The sequence below is a fragment of the Ursus maritimus genome, unplaced genomic scaffold (assembly GCF_017311325.1).
Source record: "Ursus maritimus isolate PB19 unplaced genomic scaffold, ASM1731132v1 scaffold_7, whole genome shotgun sequence".
Taxonomy (NCBI): Eukaryota; Metazoa; Chordata; class Mammalia; order Carnivora; family Ursidae; genus Ursus; species Ursus maritimus.
The window spans coordinates 32,779,414-32,796,099 of NW_024426885.1; the positions used below are offsets into that span (position 1 = coordinate 32,779,414).

The 16,686-nt window shown below is 41.1% G+C and overlaps 1 protein-coding gene across 1 annotated transcript; it reads right to left on the reverse strand.

Annotated features, from left to right (window-relative positions):
- Window positions 1-11,059: 11,059 nt before the first annotated feature.
- On the reverse strand, window positions 11,060-11,599 carry LOC103667970 (ras-related protein Rab-28-like). The gene has a single exon (XM_040623863.1). It carries the CDS (start codon window positions 11,516-11,518, stop codon window positions 11,102-11,104), a length of 417 nt encoding a protein of 138 aa, XP_040479797.1. The 5' UTR covers window positions 11,519-11,599; the 3' UTR covers window positions 11,060-11,101.
- Window positions 11,600-16,686: the final 5,087 nt, after the last annotated feature.

A 16,686-nucleotide genomic window follows, 5' to 3' on the forward strand; every position in this document is an offset into this window, starting at 1 on the left:
GGAGAGAAGTGGGGTTCCCCCACAGAGTGGAAGGTGAGGCAGAATCCTGAAGTGGGTGGAAACCAGCTCAGAGCCCCCTGCAGTAGTCTGAGGTTCTGACCTCAAGGCAGAGGACGCAGGGAGGAAGGATTGCTTTTGAAGTAGCTGGCAGATGGAGTGGACAGGATTTGTGGACTCAATACAAAGGAACATGGCTTCTGTAGGCAAAATCATGCAGTGTTCCAACTGAAATTCTGCTTCTGAAGAAATTCAATCCTCTGGTGAGAACAGGGGCTCTCAATGTAATGCCAGATAACCACAATGGGATGGCACTCCCACAGTGCTGGTGTCAGGAAGGAAGAAGGAAGTTGACAGTAGAAGAGGGGTGCTGATGAAGGAGAGTTGGAAGACAGGCTAGGAGGAACAAGGGCCCCCGCCCTCAGAGGAAACCACCCTTAAAAAGATCTTATATCACCCCGGAAGGAGCCCTCCACCCTTTCCCACGTGATAGATGACAAAAACCTGATTGGATGACAGGCACAGGGAGGGTTAATCAGATTAAAGCAGCCTGCCAGGGGCACCTGGGTGGCTCAGTCAGTTAAGCGGTTAAGCTGCCTTCACCTCATGTCCTGGTCCCAGGGTCCTGGGATTGAGCCCCACTTTCGGGCTCCTTGCTCAGCAGGGAAACTGCTTTTCCCTCTCCCTCTGCCTGCTGCTGTCCCTGCGTGTGCTCTCTCTCTCCGTCAAGTAAGTAAGTAAGTAAATAAATAAATAAATAAAATCTTTAGAAAAATAAAAAATAAAATAAAATAAAATAAAACAGCCCTCCAGCAAGCCCATAAAAACCCCTAGAGCGAGACATATGTAAATCAGGAGCTCTCTTCTCCTGGCTTGTCTACCTGACTCATATCAGACTGGTATCTTGGTACTGATTTGAAAGGCTGCTCCCCACCCCAACCCCCCCAAAAAAGTTTGTTTCTTACTCTTTTAACTAAAGCAAATTATGATTCAGAAAATGGCAGTTTGCTTCAAGGAGTGAGGTCCAATGTTTGTGTTTTCGGGAAGAACAGTACTGTGGAACATAAGATCATAATTCTAAATACCTTGATAAACGAAAGAGGGAACAAGCCAAAGAGAGGTAGTTTAGCATAAATGTAGGATAGTGTATTGGAGAGGCAAAATAAACCGTTTGAATAAATGATAAAAACTGACTCTGGAAATATAACAGGGAAAAAAAAAAAAAAACGCCAGGATCAGTTCCTCAAAAAAATTCAACCTAGAATTTACCTCGTGATCTAGTAATTCCACTTCTGGTTAGCTACCCAGAAGAATTGAGAGCAGGGATTCTAACAGAATTTGTACAACAGTGTTCATAGCGGCGTTATTCACAATAGCCGAAAGGTGGAAAGAGCCCAAATGTCCACCAACCGATGAAAGGATAAACAAAATGTGGTATGTACGTATAATGGAACCTTTAAAAAGGAATGAAATTCTGACACGTACTGCAACATGGATGAACCTTGAAAACATTACACTAACTGAAATAAGCCAAACCTAAAAGGACACATACTACAATTCCACTTGGATGAGGGATCTAGAATAGTCAAATGCATAGAAACAGAAGAGTGAATGAATGGTGGTTGTCAGGAGCCGAGAGGAGAAGGGAAAAGGATGTTAGTGTTTAACAGGTACAGAATGTCCGCCTGGGATGATGACCGTTCTGCAGGTGGATCGTGGTGATGGTTGTATAGCAATGTGAACTCAGTGCCGCTGAACTGTGCACTTAAAAAATGGTTAAACTGGTAAATTTTACATTATTTATGTTTTATCACAATTTAAAAAAAGCTAAAAAAGAAATGCCAGGGGAAAACCTTTCTGAGGGTGTGCAACAGACAGCTAATAAACCAGCAATATAGATCCAAAGTTGAAGTAAACCTGGGTCTGCATACAAACTGAGGCATGTGAGATATTTTCCCCAGCTCTAGCCATGCTCTCCTTTCTTCAGTTCTCCTTCATAATTATAGAGAGATCATAATACATTAAAAAGATCCATAGCAGGAGGAAAAGAGGTAGCATGGTATAGTGCGTTCTGGGCTTCTGAAACGTTTCCAACAAAGTATCCCTAATAGCTAAAAAAAGTGTGAACTTGGAACTATAAACTTTAATTTCTGGAGACAGAGTTTAAAGCCCTCGTCAGAGATGGGAGTTTCTTTAAAGTCCCCTGTCCCATCTTAGACACGTATGCCAATTTTCCATTCTATTCCCTAATGTATTTATGTTTATCTTAATGCCATTTTTCATGTAACTCATTCAACTAATGCTTGAGTGCCTGCACTGGACTACTTATGGTTCCTAGCAGGGGTAGAGTGGGGCATGAATCAGACAAGGCTATAGTCCTCTCAAGGGTGGGGTGAGGGATGGTGGAGGAACAAAAGCAGATGCGTGCATTACCTAGCATGCAGAACCCATGCCTCAGCTCCATGCATCTTGCTTAGCTTCCTGTCCCTGCCAGCTTGACCCACTGGCCTGGGAATCAAGACGCTGGGTGCCATGCAGTTGTGCGGGTCTGGATACATCCACTTGGCTCTCTCCATCTCTATTTCTTAAGCTCGTAAGTCGCAGAGCTGGATCCCAAGCAGTCACTGCTGGGCAGGGGAGAACCCCACTGGCCTTGTTGCCCCTGGGACTTTCTCCAGCAACTTCTTGCTTGCCCACTTTCATCTGTTCCTTCTCTGGGAAAGGTAGCTCCTGTAAAAATGATTTATGGCCCCCGCCCTGCTGCCCAGCCCCTGGGGAACCTGTATCGTCCTGTGGGAACTTGCTTTCTGCTTATAAATTTCCTGAGAGTGAGGGTGGATGTCTGTACTTTAGACTTTGTGCTAGATGATGAAAGTACAATGCAATCCACTTTAACCCCAAATTTGTTATAATTTGGGATTTGGATTCTACCCAGCTCTCATTATAATAATTGTTCTTTATTAAATGCTCAAAGTTTGCCAACCACTATTAAATGCATTTCATTTAATCCTCAGGAGAACTTTATCATACATTTTAGTGTAAGGGTTAATAGAAGGGCTCTTGGAGTCAACTGCTGGGGTACTGTTCTGGCTGCCTTACTTACCAACTGTGTGATTTCAGACAAGTGATTTAGCCTCTTTGTGAGCCTCTATTTTCACATCTATAAAATGGGACAATAACCCAATGGATACAAAAATACAGATTTGAAGGGGTACATGAATCCCGATGTTTCTAGCAGCATTATCAGCAATAACCAGACTGTGGAAAGAGCCCAGCTATCCATTGACTGATGAATGGATAAAGAAGAGTGGTGTGTGTGTGTGTGTGTGTGTGTGTGTGTGTGTGTGTATTAGAATATTACTCAGCCATCAAAAAGAATGAAATCTTGCCCTTTGCAGTGACATGGATGGAGCTAGAGTGTATTATGCTTAGCAGAATAAGTTAGAGAAAGACAAATACCATATGATTTCACTCATATGTGGCGTTTAGGAAACAAAACAGATGAATGTGTGGGAAGGGAAAAAAAAGAAGGAGTGGGGGAGGCAATTCATAGGAGACACTAAACAAGAACAAACTGAGGGTTGCTGGCGGGAGGTGGGTGGAGGATGGGCTAAATGGGTGATGGGTATTAGGAGGACGCTTGTTATGATGAGCACAAGGTTTTGTATGTAAGTAATGCATCACTGAATTCTCCTGAAACCAATATTACACTATATGTTAACTAACTAGAATTTAAATAAAAATTTGGAAAAAAATGGGGTGCCTGAATGGCTCAGTAGTTTAAGCATCTGCCTTCAGCTCAGGTCATGATGCCAGGGTCCTGGGATTGAGCCCCATGTTGGGCTCCCTGCTGAGCAGGGAGCCTGCTTCTCCCTGTCCCTCTGCCCCCCAACTTGTGCTTGCTCTCTCTAGTGCTTTCTCTGTGTCAAATAAATAAATAAAATCTTTTTAAAAATTTGGGAGAAAAAAACTAGCTGAGCAAGAATTATAACACACTTTATTTTAATAGTTGGACTACCTAGTATATGGTTTGCTTTGTGAAATATACCAATTTTTTTAAAAAAAATTTATTTGTATTAGACTGCAAGGTATAATTTTGTGAAACATAATAAATATACAAAAATGTTTAAAAAATAGAAATAAATGAAACGGGATCATAATAGTATCCAACTGCTGTGAGAATGAAATGAGGTAATATATGTAGAATGCCAAATAGTAAGAACTTCTAAGAAACAAAGTGTGCCTTTTATTATCCCCATTTTACAGATAAGAAAATTGAGGCTCAGAGATGTTAAACAACTTGCCAAAGGCACACTGATAGGGAAGAGCAGAAGTAGGATTGGAACCCAGGACTGTGAGGAGTCAAAGTCCACCGTCCCAACAACTTTACTTATCCAGAGGTCTTAATTGCCAGGATTGCTGGTTTCTGAGAGGACCTCATTAGAGCACAGTCCCTTTCACATTATAGCCTGGCTTGGACCTTGAGGCCGTTACTTTGGCAACATTCTATGACTATGTTCTATACCACAGCGATGCTGTGTGCTTTGTTTTAGGCTTATGGTGTCTGTCTAGCATCTTAACTTTCTTGGAGTAAAATGCTATGAAACAAAGAAGAAAAGCAATTTTTATACTACTACTACTACTACTACAAGCCAACCTATTTCCTCAACTGCTGTGAGAACAGACATGCTGCAGTGTCCACAACTCTGATCTCTTCCTAACTCACTTCTGTTGTCCAAAACTGGAGTCTCAGCTAGGACCCACAGGGCTGGGGTGGGTTGAGAGTTCACAGGCAATTGCAAAGTGAATAGATACCCACCAGCAACGCAGACCCGATTTTAGTTATTTCCTGCATCCTCTGCCGATCCAGGGCACTCTACTATTTTCCCTGCACTCTAGGTGTCTGCTGTATTTCTATTTTCCCATTACTGGATCTTCTTGCAACTTTTCATGCTATCAACCAAAAGGACAAATATTAATTTTTAGTAATGTAAGGCCCAAGGTGGGAGAAAGTGTAAGCAAAGTGTCAGTAGAGAATTCCAATATTAAACTATCAAGCATTTACTTTCCAAACAGAGGTGCACACGTTTGCATGCATGTGCGTGCGCGTGCGTGCACACGCAAGCTGTTTCACCTTCAGTGGTGAGGATGGGAAGCACTCAAGAAGTGCCATTTTTATACAGATTCAGGTGTATTTGTTTAACCTTTCTACTTGCTGCAGATGTACTTTATAAATTATAGAACTAGGTTTTGAAGTTCTATGCAATATTTAATACGTGATAAAATTTTTAACAGCATAAAAGGGTATACTATGAATAATAAAATCTTTTCTTTCTTCCCCCAGTTCCACCTCTCAGAGGCAATCGCTGTAAACAATTTCTGTTTTTAACTCTTCTAGGGGTTGTTGTTATACTCTTCCGCATTCCTAAGGCTCTAATGACCGATTTACTGACTTTAAATGATTTATTTTATTCTTCTTTGGAAGATGGAGAATTTTAGTGCCACTTGCCACCTCCTGCTTTTCCTAGTTGCTATCATACCTTCTTCATCAACCGGTGTTTGAACAAATTTCTTATCTGGCAAGGTGGGGACATGTTCGACTTCGGAATAATAGCCGTCCATTGTCAGGTCCTTATTATTGGCAGCCAGGCAATGTGCTAACATTTTATATATGATCATTGAATTAATCTTCACACACATGCTAGTAAATAGGCACTACTTGCATTATACAGATAAGGAAATTGAGGTTTTGGCTAGTTATGTAACTTGCTCAGTGTCTGATAGTTAATAACTGGGAACTAGACTCAACCTGTACTCTCTAATACCCACTTTAAATCTTAACCATTACTGCCCCAGAACAACAAATGCTCTAAGGCCAGTCTAGTTCTGCCATGGTGAGTATTTGCTTCATCCTGCAAGTTGTCTATGTGTGATGTGTGTAGGTGCACATGTGCCTATGTATTCACATTGATACTGTGTAGAAATAAAGTGTATGACAATTATTACAGTGATATATTAATGAGCAGGAGAGGGGAAATGGAGTGTTACAAGGTTCTTCACATATAGATACATTTGTTTTTATTTTGTTCAAGAAAGTCAGTTATCTTTTAAAGAGATTAAAAATTAGGAAAAATTCTTTTAGATATACTCAAATATTTACCATTTCTAGCATTTTTCATTGCTTTGTACCAATCTAAGTTTTTATATGATGTCATTTTTTTTGCAGCCTGAGGAAGTTTTAAAAACATTTCTTGTAAAGCAGATATGCTGGCACATAATTCTGTCTTTGTCTGAAACATGTCTTTATTTCTCTTTGTGTTTAAGAGATGTTTTTGTTGGAAGTACAATTATAGGTTGACAGTTTTTCCTTTCAACCCTTTAAAGATCTTGGTCCGTTTTCTTCTGGCTTGAATTGAATATTCTTCTCTGTTCCCCTGTTTTGTCTGGCAACTTTTTATCATTGATTTTTGTCAATATGCATTGATGTAATTTGTAGTTTTCTCTGTCTTCATCTCATTTGAGGATCATTGAGTTTTTTTGGCTCTCTGGGTTAATATTTTTCATTAAATACAGAAAATTAACAGCCATTATTTCCTCAAGTATTTTCTCTTTTGCTCTGCCCTACTACCCTACCCTCTGAATTTTTGAGACTCTGATTATATAAAGGTTAGGCTGTTTAACTTTGTTTCATAGATCACTGAGGCTATTTGTTTTTTAATCCTCTTTTTTTCTCTGTGATTGGGTTTGGATAGTTTCTGCTTCCTGTCTTCCAGTTTGCTTGTCTTTTTCTGTAGTGTTTAAATTTATGTCAGGGCCATCTAATTATTTTTCATTTCAAGTATTATATCTTTCAACTCTTAAAGTTCCTTGGACCTTTTTAATAGTTTCCATTTCTTGCCTCAGTGTGTTTACATTTTCTTGTAAGTCATATTTACAATAATAGTTTTAAAGTCCTTATCTGCTAATTCCATCATCTCTGTCATTTCTGGGTCTCCATATTGACTAACTTTTCTCCTAGTTATTGATTACATTTTCATACTTCTTTGGAGGTCTAGTGGCTTTTTGTTTGTTTTGTTTTGTTTTTATTGGTGATAGAGTCTAGATTTTGTTGTCTTCCTTCAAGAGCTGCTGAGCTTTTAATTTACTTGTGGGTAAATTAAAAGCTTGATACTTTCAAAGCTTGACTTTATGCTCTGCTAGAATGGGTTTCTGGTAGCTTTAACTCTATAGCTAGATTATTTTTATTCATAAGACCTGGGCTTTCTGGCATCTCTAATGAATGTCCTAGATGTTTAATGAGATCTCTCCACTGTGGTTGATCAGAATGGAAAGGTCTCCCAAAACTTTGTGAGCTTCACAGTTGTTCAGCTCATAGCTCTTTCCCCCAATAGTTTCCCCGCCCCCCCCCCAAGACTGTGTGCAGATTTCTGGAGTTTTTTTCTCTGCATAGTATCCTCTTCTCACACACTTTCTGTGCAAATTCCAGCTATCTTTTTTTTTTTTTTAAGATTTTATTTATTTATTTAACACAGATAGAGACAGCCAGCGAGAGAGGGAACACAAGCAGGGGGAGTGGGAGAGGAAGAAGCAGGCTCATAGCAGAGGAGCCTGATGCAGGGCTCGATCCCATAACGCTGGGATCACGCCCTGAGCCGAAGGCAGATGCTTAACCGCTGTGCCACCCAGGCGCCCCAAATTCCAGCTATCTTAATCTCACCAAACTAAGATCTCTGTCTCCTCAGCTGAGCAAGGCTGTTATACTTTGGGTTCCTTTTCTCTGTGCCAGAATCTAAGTGCCTTTAAACCTAAAGCTGAGGCAATTTGAAGGACTTACCTCATTTGTTCCCTTTCTCTTAGAGATTATAGTCTTGTATAGCCTGTTGTTCAGTGTCTGAAATAGATGTTTCCTATTTTGTCCATATTTATCTATACTTCATTTATGGCGGGGGGACTAGGATAATACCACTTACTCCATCACAGCCTGAGTAGAAGTGGTTTATTCTCAGAGTTTTGATCCAATGAAGTGAAGTTCCTTTGGTGATAGCTGTGCTGAATGCTCAGAAACCGAGATGGTATTATCAAATAGCAAGGCTACTTTGGGTTTTGATCCCACGCAGATATGTAGTTATCAGCAACTGCTTGAGTCTTCAGCTAATAAACCAACCAAGTCTCCCACACCTTCTGAAACCCAGTGACTTCTTCCTTTTACTCTCTTTTCTTATCAGTTGATTACTGTAGGTCAATTACTTGCTTAAGGCTATATACTCCTACTCCATTTGTAGGCATTATTCTTCAATGTTATTAGTAGTATCATGTATCAGAATTATTTATATTCCTCTCTCTCTCTTCAATATTCTATTGAAGTCTAGCCATCATACAGAAAAATGCACAAATAATAAGTGTACAGTTCAGTGAATGATGACAAATTTAATGTGCTCATGAAAAGAACACCCAGATCAAGAAATAGAACATAACCAGTTCTGCGAAAGTCCTCCTTGTGCCTCTTCCCCATCACTACACCACCTCCAAAGGTAACTACTCTCCAGACTTCTAAAACTTATGCATTAGGTTTGTTTTTAAACTTCATATTATTGGAATTCTACGCTTGCCCTTGTTTTGTGTGCTATCTTTCATCCAATATCATATTTGTGAAATTCATCCTTGTAATTATATGTAGTTTTAGTTGATCTATTCTCTTTACTAAATGACATTTTATGAATATATCATGCATCACTATCAATGTGGACTATTATGAAGGGCACTGCCATATTTAGAACTATAGTATCTCTTGCCAATTTAACATATTTCCATTAGAAAGACTATTGGAACTGAGTTATACTCTGTATATATGGAACTTTAAAACTCAAATTCATAGTAATTCACAAATATTTATCAACTGTGTTCTATGTGCCAGGTACCAGGCTAGACACCAACACTGGGACCTTTGAGGATTTTACAGTCTAGTGAGAAGGGATAGACATATAAGTAGATAATCATAATACATAGTAGTATTATGTTAGCAAGAACCATAATTATGACTTTGTTAAAATAACTTCAAATGATATATTTTTTTAAACATTCATTTTTCATAAAAGGCATCTGCCTGTATTAAGGGACCAATCTTCTGGAATTCCCAGCGGTTCCTTTGCAGATAATTCAGACAGATTTAGAAAGATTAAAGAGAGTCATTCTTTTCAAAGGGTATCTGTTCAGTCAGTTGAGAAATCCTATTATGCTTCAAAGAAATGCCAATGTTATTCCCACAGGCTTTCCTTCCACCGTGTTCCCCTTAAATGACCTTGGACCTTTTCTTTTCTCACTTATGTCCTCTCTCAACCAGCTCATCCATTCCCTGGGCTTTAACTACTGCTTGTATCTGTCCATGAGCACCCCCTCCCCCATCTTTAACTCTACTCCAGTTTCTCTCTGAACCCATATTTAACTATCCTGTTTTTAACTGCCTTTCAGGTACCTCCACTGGCACATCAGTTCAACAGGTCCCTGAGAACTGACTCCTGTCTTCACAGTCCTCTCTTTCCTCTCACTCCTATTCCAGTGGAACCACTAACATTCACCCAGGCAGGAAGCCATTTTAATCTCTTTCTCCCCCTTCGTCCTCCACTTCCAGTCAATCAATAAGGTTTGTTAATTCTATCTTGTAGAATTAACTTGTAACTATATCTTGAATCTATCCACCCTTTTTATTTCCATGGCCACTATTATGACTTAAGCTCTTGCTGTTTCTTTCTGGGTTGTTGCCATCGCCTCCTTCTAGATCTTTTGGACTTCAATCTTGTTCTTCATATTCCTTTATTTTCCAAACTATAATTTATTTTCCAAATCTTATCATATTATTTCCTAGCTTAAAAATCTTCAGTGTTACTCCATTACTCATAGGAGAGCTTCCCAAAACATGTGCCCCCAATTGTGTGTTACACAATTGGATAAAGAATGCCAAGGGTGATGACCAAGGTTGGGCCAGGTGTGTTGTCAGTCACAAGAAGCCTCAACTTTTTACCTCCTTGTGCCATATGTGTTTTCATTTTCCACGTATGGCATGAATGGAAAAATTAGAAAGGGCTTGCTACAAGATTGGGTCTAAACTCCAGATACTTGTTGACTTCTCTAGTCCCCTTTCCAGCACTTATCACCTTACACCTTATTATCTAATGATTGTCATTTCGTGCCACATGCCACGCTGTGTCGTCCGTGTATCATTGCACAGAGCACAAGCTCTTCCATCAAACTTCAGTGAATCTCTCCCTTTCACTAGCTGGCAAACTTTTATACATCTTTTAAAATGTAATTCAATATTTGCTGTCTTGGGTAGCCTTCTCTGAGTTTCCAGGATGGAATTGGCCATTCTAGCATTTGTGCCTCCACTATAGCTCCTAATCTACCTCCATTACGGCATCATCACACAGAAGAGCATCTTTTGGTTAACATGTTTATCTCCCTTGCTAGTCTGCAAGCTGCACACACACACACACACACACACACACACGCATTCATTTTTTAAAATTATAACATAACACACATTATATAAAATGTACTATTTTAACCAATGTGTATAATTCAGTGGCATTAAGTATATATTCGCAGTGTTTTGAAACCAACACTACTATCTAGTTCCATAACATTTTTATCATCCCAAATGGAAATCCCACACCCATTAAGCACATTCCCTGCCCCGACCCCTCATCCCCAACCCCTAGCAATTGCTAATCTGCTTTCTTTATTTGCTTATTCTGTATATTTCATATAAATGGAATCATACAATTTGTAGCCTTTTGCATATGGTTTCTTTCAGTTAGGATCATGTTTTCAAGCTTCACTCATGTTGTAACCTATATCAGTACTTCATTTCTATTTATGGCTGTATAATATCCCATGATGAGTGTATGCCTCATTTCGTTTATTTGTCAGTTGGTGGACATTTGGGTTGTTTCTACCTTTGACAATTTTTTTTTTAACACAGATTTCAAGATCTTTTATTACACGACCATATGAAATCATGCCAGTGACAGATTATGCAGTAAATAATATCCAGGAAAATGTTCATCTTATAATCTTTTCATTTTACAAATGTAACATTCTGTGTGACTTAATACTTTATTCTATGATCTCGTTTTTTATTGCCCACCAAGGCGACCAGTGGCCGAGTTTCTAACTCCTTGCTCACGTTCTTCACCACAGAATACCAGTCTTCTAAATTCTCAAAGCTTTGATAATTTGTAGTATCATATACCAAGAGGATTCCCTGTGCTCCATAGATATATTTATCCAACATCTTGCCTCCTATTGTCTGTCCTCCTATATCCCAAACTTGAAGAGTAACATTCAAGTTCCCTGGCAATGTTATCCTTCTCAAAAAGAAATCCAGTCCTATAGTTTGTTTGTACTGTTTCCCAAAAAATTCTTGAGCGAAACACGTAGCTAAGGAGGTTTTCCCGGAGGTGCCATCCCCCAGCATGACGATTTTCAGTTGCCGGTCCTGGCTCTCCTCCTCAGAGTCCGACATGGTGTCCCGGGAACCAGGCCCGCTCCCCCACCCCCAACCCGAGGTAGAGGGAGGAAAGGTAGGAGGAGGTCTCCAGGGGTGGGGGAGAGGAGGAAGGGCAGCAGTGAGGGCAGGACCCCCGCCCCGGTGTCTCAGCGGTGGCTGGACGTATCTAGGGTGAATCACTCGCCCGGCGCCATCTTGCCCACCTCCCCTCCCCCGCGTGCCACCCCGCCCCCCACCACCTTTGACAATTGTGAATATAGCTGCTATGAACGTTCGTGTACAAATTTTATTTAAACAGGGTGCCTGGGTGACTCAGTCAGTTAAATGTCGGACTTCGGCTCAGGTCGTGATCTCAGGGTTGTGGGATCGAGTCCCATGTCTGGCTCCATGCTCAGTAGGGAGTCTGCTTGTCCTTCTCCCTGGCCCTCTGCCCCTCCCCTTGCTCATTCTCTCTCTCTCAAATGGAAAATAACATCTTAAAAAAAAATACCTGTTTTCAGTTCTTTTGAGTATATATCTAGGAGCGGAATTGCTGGGTCATATGGTAATTCTATGTTCAATTTCTTGGGAAAGCACCAAACTGTTTTCCACAACAGCTACACCATTTTTTTGTTTCTTCCAGCAATATACGAGGGTTCCGATTTCTCCACATTTTTGTCAAAACTTGTAAATTTCCATTATTATTGCCTTACATGCTCTTAATACATTCACATCACTCTGCTCATATTCTACTGGACAAAGCAGGTCATGTGATCATGCATAGCTTCAAGGTCGGTGAGAAGCACAGTCCTACCATGTGCCAGAAACAGGGGTGCCGGGGTATTTGTGAGCAGTCCTAATGATTATCACACAGTTAATATCAAGAGAGAGGAGAGATTAGATCAAAATAAACCTATCATCTCTCTGAGAGTTCGTATGCACAAATTAGGCCATTATCTCTTACTTAAATATTAGAAAGTTTCCAGGAGGACAATGATCAGAGATGCACTGTATAGATGTGAGCTAGAAGTGGGGGGGGGGGGGGGTGGGGATAAAGACCAGAAGGAAAGAAGAACAGAAATAAAAAACTTCCAAAGTAGAATACCTTACTTTGTTAATGAATTCTAAATGCAATTTTGGAAAACATACAAAAGCATGTCACTCTGAAAAAAAAAGTGTTGCCCTCTTCTTTTTAGTAGGAAATATAGTGTAGCCAAAAACCACTCAAATCCTGGTAATTAAACCTTCAGCCCGAAGTTGGTTCACCTCTCAATGGCTTCTCAGGAGTAAATGCTGCAGTACGTTTTGTGAAATAGAATAACCAAATAATTGTTTTCTGATGAAGCTACAAACCAATCTGAAAATTGTGGAAATAGAAATCTGCATGGATAGATTTCCTGAAAAGGAGAGCTGCATGTCAACAAGCTTCTCCTGTTACCCAGCAACCGCTCCTCTGGAGTTCCCTTTAATGGGGTAATTTCAGCTGGCAGCTGGCGCAACCTTGAAATGGTCCTGTTTGTTTTCCTGCTCCCCTGATATGTAGAGGTCACTGCTGATAATAATGTGGCTGCCGGTCATTACTATCTGGAGTGTGATAACATGGCAGAATTGCCTCAAAATGCTCTTTCTATATCTTGACATTAACTTTGCATATACAGTTGAGTACCACTAGACTCTCATTTCAAGGCCTAAGGATAGTTACATTTTAGAGATAAAAATGACCAGTATGGGTTTCAGTGGAGGGATTAAACATTGTTGTGCTTTGTCCAGTTTGTAACTGTTCCATCAATAAATAATTATTTTTTAAAGATTTTATTTATTTATTTGACAGAGATAGAGACAGCCAGCGAGAGAGGGAACACAAGCAAGGGGAGTGGGAGAGGAAGAAGCAGGCTCATAGCAGAGGAGCCTGATGTGGGGCTCGATCCCATAATGCCGGGATCACGCCCTGAGCCGAAGGCAGACGCTTAACCGCTGTGCCACCCAGGCGCCCCCATCAATAAATAATTATTATTCAAACTGCCTGGGTTTGAATTTCAGCTCCATCATTACTAGTTGTATGTTCTCAGCATGCTTATTAATCTTTCTGTGATGGGCCTGAATCATCTATAAAATGGAGCTAATCATAGTGTTCACCATATAAACTTGTGAGGATTAAATGATCTCATACATGCAAAGTACTTAGAACCATGTCTGACACACAGTAGATGAATGTAATCGATGGCTTTGACCGTTTGGGGATTGTGTTTCCTCTTGTCAAATCACTCCTCCTCTTCCACCCCTCCCTGACTGGGTTAGGCACCCCCTGCCATGTGTCTTTCTGGCATGCTGTACTTCCTCATGGCTAAACAACACCTAAATGGAATTATAATTGTGTGTTTAATTCCAGGTAGAAGCTAGAAGCTCTGGATGGGTAGGTGTTTGGTCTGCGTTGTTCCCCATCGCATCCCTATGTGTTAGACGACTTACTCATCTGATGTGCCCCCGGCAAGTTAGTGTGAAGTTGCAGAAGCAGCCAACTGAATCTGGTGGGGAACAAGGAGAGGGCAGCCATTGGCTGAGATTTACCAGGACTTTGCAGGGACTCTGAGAGGAAAACTGCTGAGTCATAGGCATGCATTTCAAACAGGGAATAATTTTATTTTGAGGTTTTGCATCATTGCTGTTTGGGCATGTAGCAGGAACTGACTGTCCCACCAGAAAACAAAGGCACATAAATAATCACTATTTTATCTTTGAACTCTTTCTTGCAAGTAATGGGATTTACTTGAACTAGCTTCACAAAAGGTAGGTGGAGGTGGAGAGGGGAAGGTATGTAAGGATATACGGGGTGTGTCTCAGAAGCCAAAGGTGGGAATGTGGCTGGGTCTCCCGCAGGACTGCACTCAGAACGAAGGCACCCTCTCTGACTCCTCTCTCTCTCTTTGTGGAGTAGATGGTTCCGTGGTGCCAGGTCTCCCTGCCCATCTCTTTTTCTCTTCTCTTTCTTCACATCTCTGTTCAGTGGAAGAAAAGTCAGCTCTTGGGGTTTATGTGTGCCTCAGTTCCAGCTGCACCCTGAGAGTAACTAGCTGTTGCTTAGCCACCAAACTTCATTTCCAGGGGAGAATCTGATTGGTTCAGATGGAGCCAGATGTCTCCCTCGATCTGATTTATAATCGCCCAGGATCATCTATCACAAACAAGGTTGCCAGGAGTCCACTTTCATGGAAGAGCAATTCACTGTGGTCATTGAGAAATGGCAGATACTCCAACAGATTTCTGCTAAAACAATTCAAATTGATGCCCAATGTTATGCAAAGTTGGGTAAGGGAACTAACATCATGGAGTGAAGAACACGTTCCAGCTAACCAGAAACCAGTGGGTTTTGGTAACTTTTGAGACTTGTCCCTTTAATGGCATAAAAAATATACAAACAAAAATTATTTTAGATGCGACTTTACTCAAAGTGAACTACTTCATAGTTTTCTGAAAATAAGAGGGCACACTGCTCCTCCCGTTGCCTAGAACTCTCTTTCTCTTTTTTGTTGGATTAATCCCTAACCTCTACCCATCTTTCTTATCTCCACTTGACACATTCCCTAGGTGGAGAGTATGGTTTTTTTCCCCCCAAGGAATTTATCTGAGCAGACCTGGGGATGGAAAGGGCCCTGCATCTAAAAGGTGTTGGAAAAAATATATTAAATAAATAAATAAATAAATAAATAAATAAATAAATAAATAACGATGTTGGACCTCTTGGTGGTGAAGCATGGCTTTTACTGTCTACACTGGGCCTGGTGAGGCAGTAGGACCTTGATTTTGGATTTATGGAACTGCTTGACCACTGCTCAGTGACTTTTCTGGCAGCAATCTTCTCTGCCTTCATGAAATGAATCAAATGGTCCTTGGCATGGTACTGGGAGCCCAGGTCATGGTATTCCCCAGTCAGGTAGTCAGGTCCCAGTACTCCCCGTACATCTGCAAACTATTTTACCAAAATCCAGGCAGATAACATATTTGCACAAATTCAGGTATGAAAAATATGAGCACTTAGTTCTCTATAAATGAGCTTGATTTCTGATCTGAGCTCCCACTCTGATTTGAGTAGTAGCACTTAAATCTTAGTCAATGTTACATCAAAGTTCTGGTATCTTATGTTAAAGTACCAGAGCGGGTGGTAGAGAGGGGCAGGTGGAATGTCTGGCCTCTGCTAGGAAGTCTTCATTCTTCCCTGGTCTTTAGCAAATCCACACAGGTCCCACCTGAGTCATCCCTCCTTAGGGCTGGGTCCCTCTCCTAGGTCTGTGGCTCTCTGAGCTCGCTGTGCACCTCCTCCAAGAGCATGGGGTTCCTGGTGTTGCTCATCATACTAGGCCCAATGGAACCCCATTGGGTGGTTGCTACCCCTCACTATGCCTGGGATGTATTAAGAGGAATCATTTACTGTACACATACTTAGCTGGGTATAGGGGTCTGCTGTGAAGATTTCTCAGGCCCATTTGCCCAGGCCACACAGCCATTTCTAGTCTGAAGTCTTACCTCCCCTCCCCCAGTCCCCACTGAGATCAGAACCCCAAACCTATTGAGAGTTTCTGCTGTTTTGCCCATCCCGGGCACTGGTAGAGAAGCAGTTTCAGTTCCCTCTGCTTTTAGAACTCCAAAACCAATCTGAAATTTCTGTTCTTCTCCTCTTCCATGCCCAGAGAAGAATCAGGATGAAATATTCCTCTCTTAGAACCAAGCGGAGGGGTGCCTGGGTGGCTCGGTTGATTGAGCATCTACCTTTGGCTCAGGTCATGGTCCCAGGGTCCTGGGATGGAGCCCTGCATCCGGCTCCTTGCTCAGTGGGGAGTCTGCCTCTCCCTCTGCCCCTCCCCGTCTCCCTCCCCTACTCTCTCCCTCTCCCCCTCCACTCATGTTCTCTCTCTCAAATAAATAAATAAAATCTCAAAAAAAAAAAAAAAAAAAAAAGAACCAAGTGGAACCAATCTCCTCACTAGCCAAGGTCAAAGACTTTTCATCTAGTCCAGGGATGGTAGGTAGAGGAGGAGGTAGGATGGAAGAAGGGAGGAAAAAGGAATAAACAAAAAATAAATGCAGAAATGAACAAAATTCAGTTTTAAATGGCTTTCTATGCCTTTATTCATACAAAAATCTAGAAAGGTCCATTGGATGAGTCTTTTACCCACTTGGGAAAGCAGTGGTCACTGTGCATCAGCAGG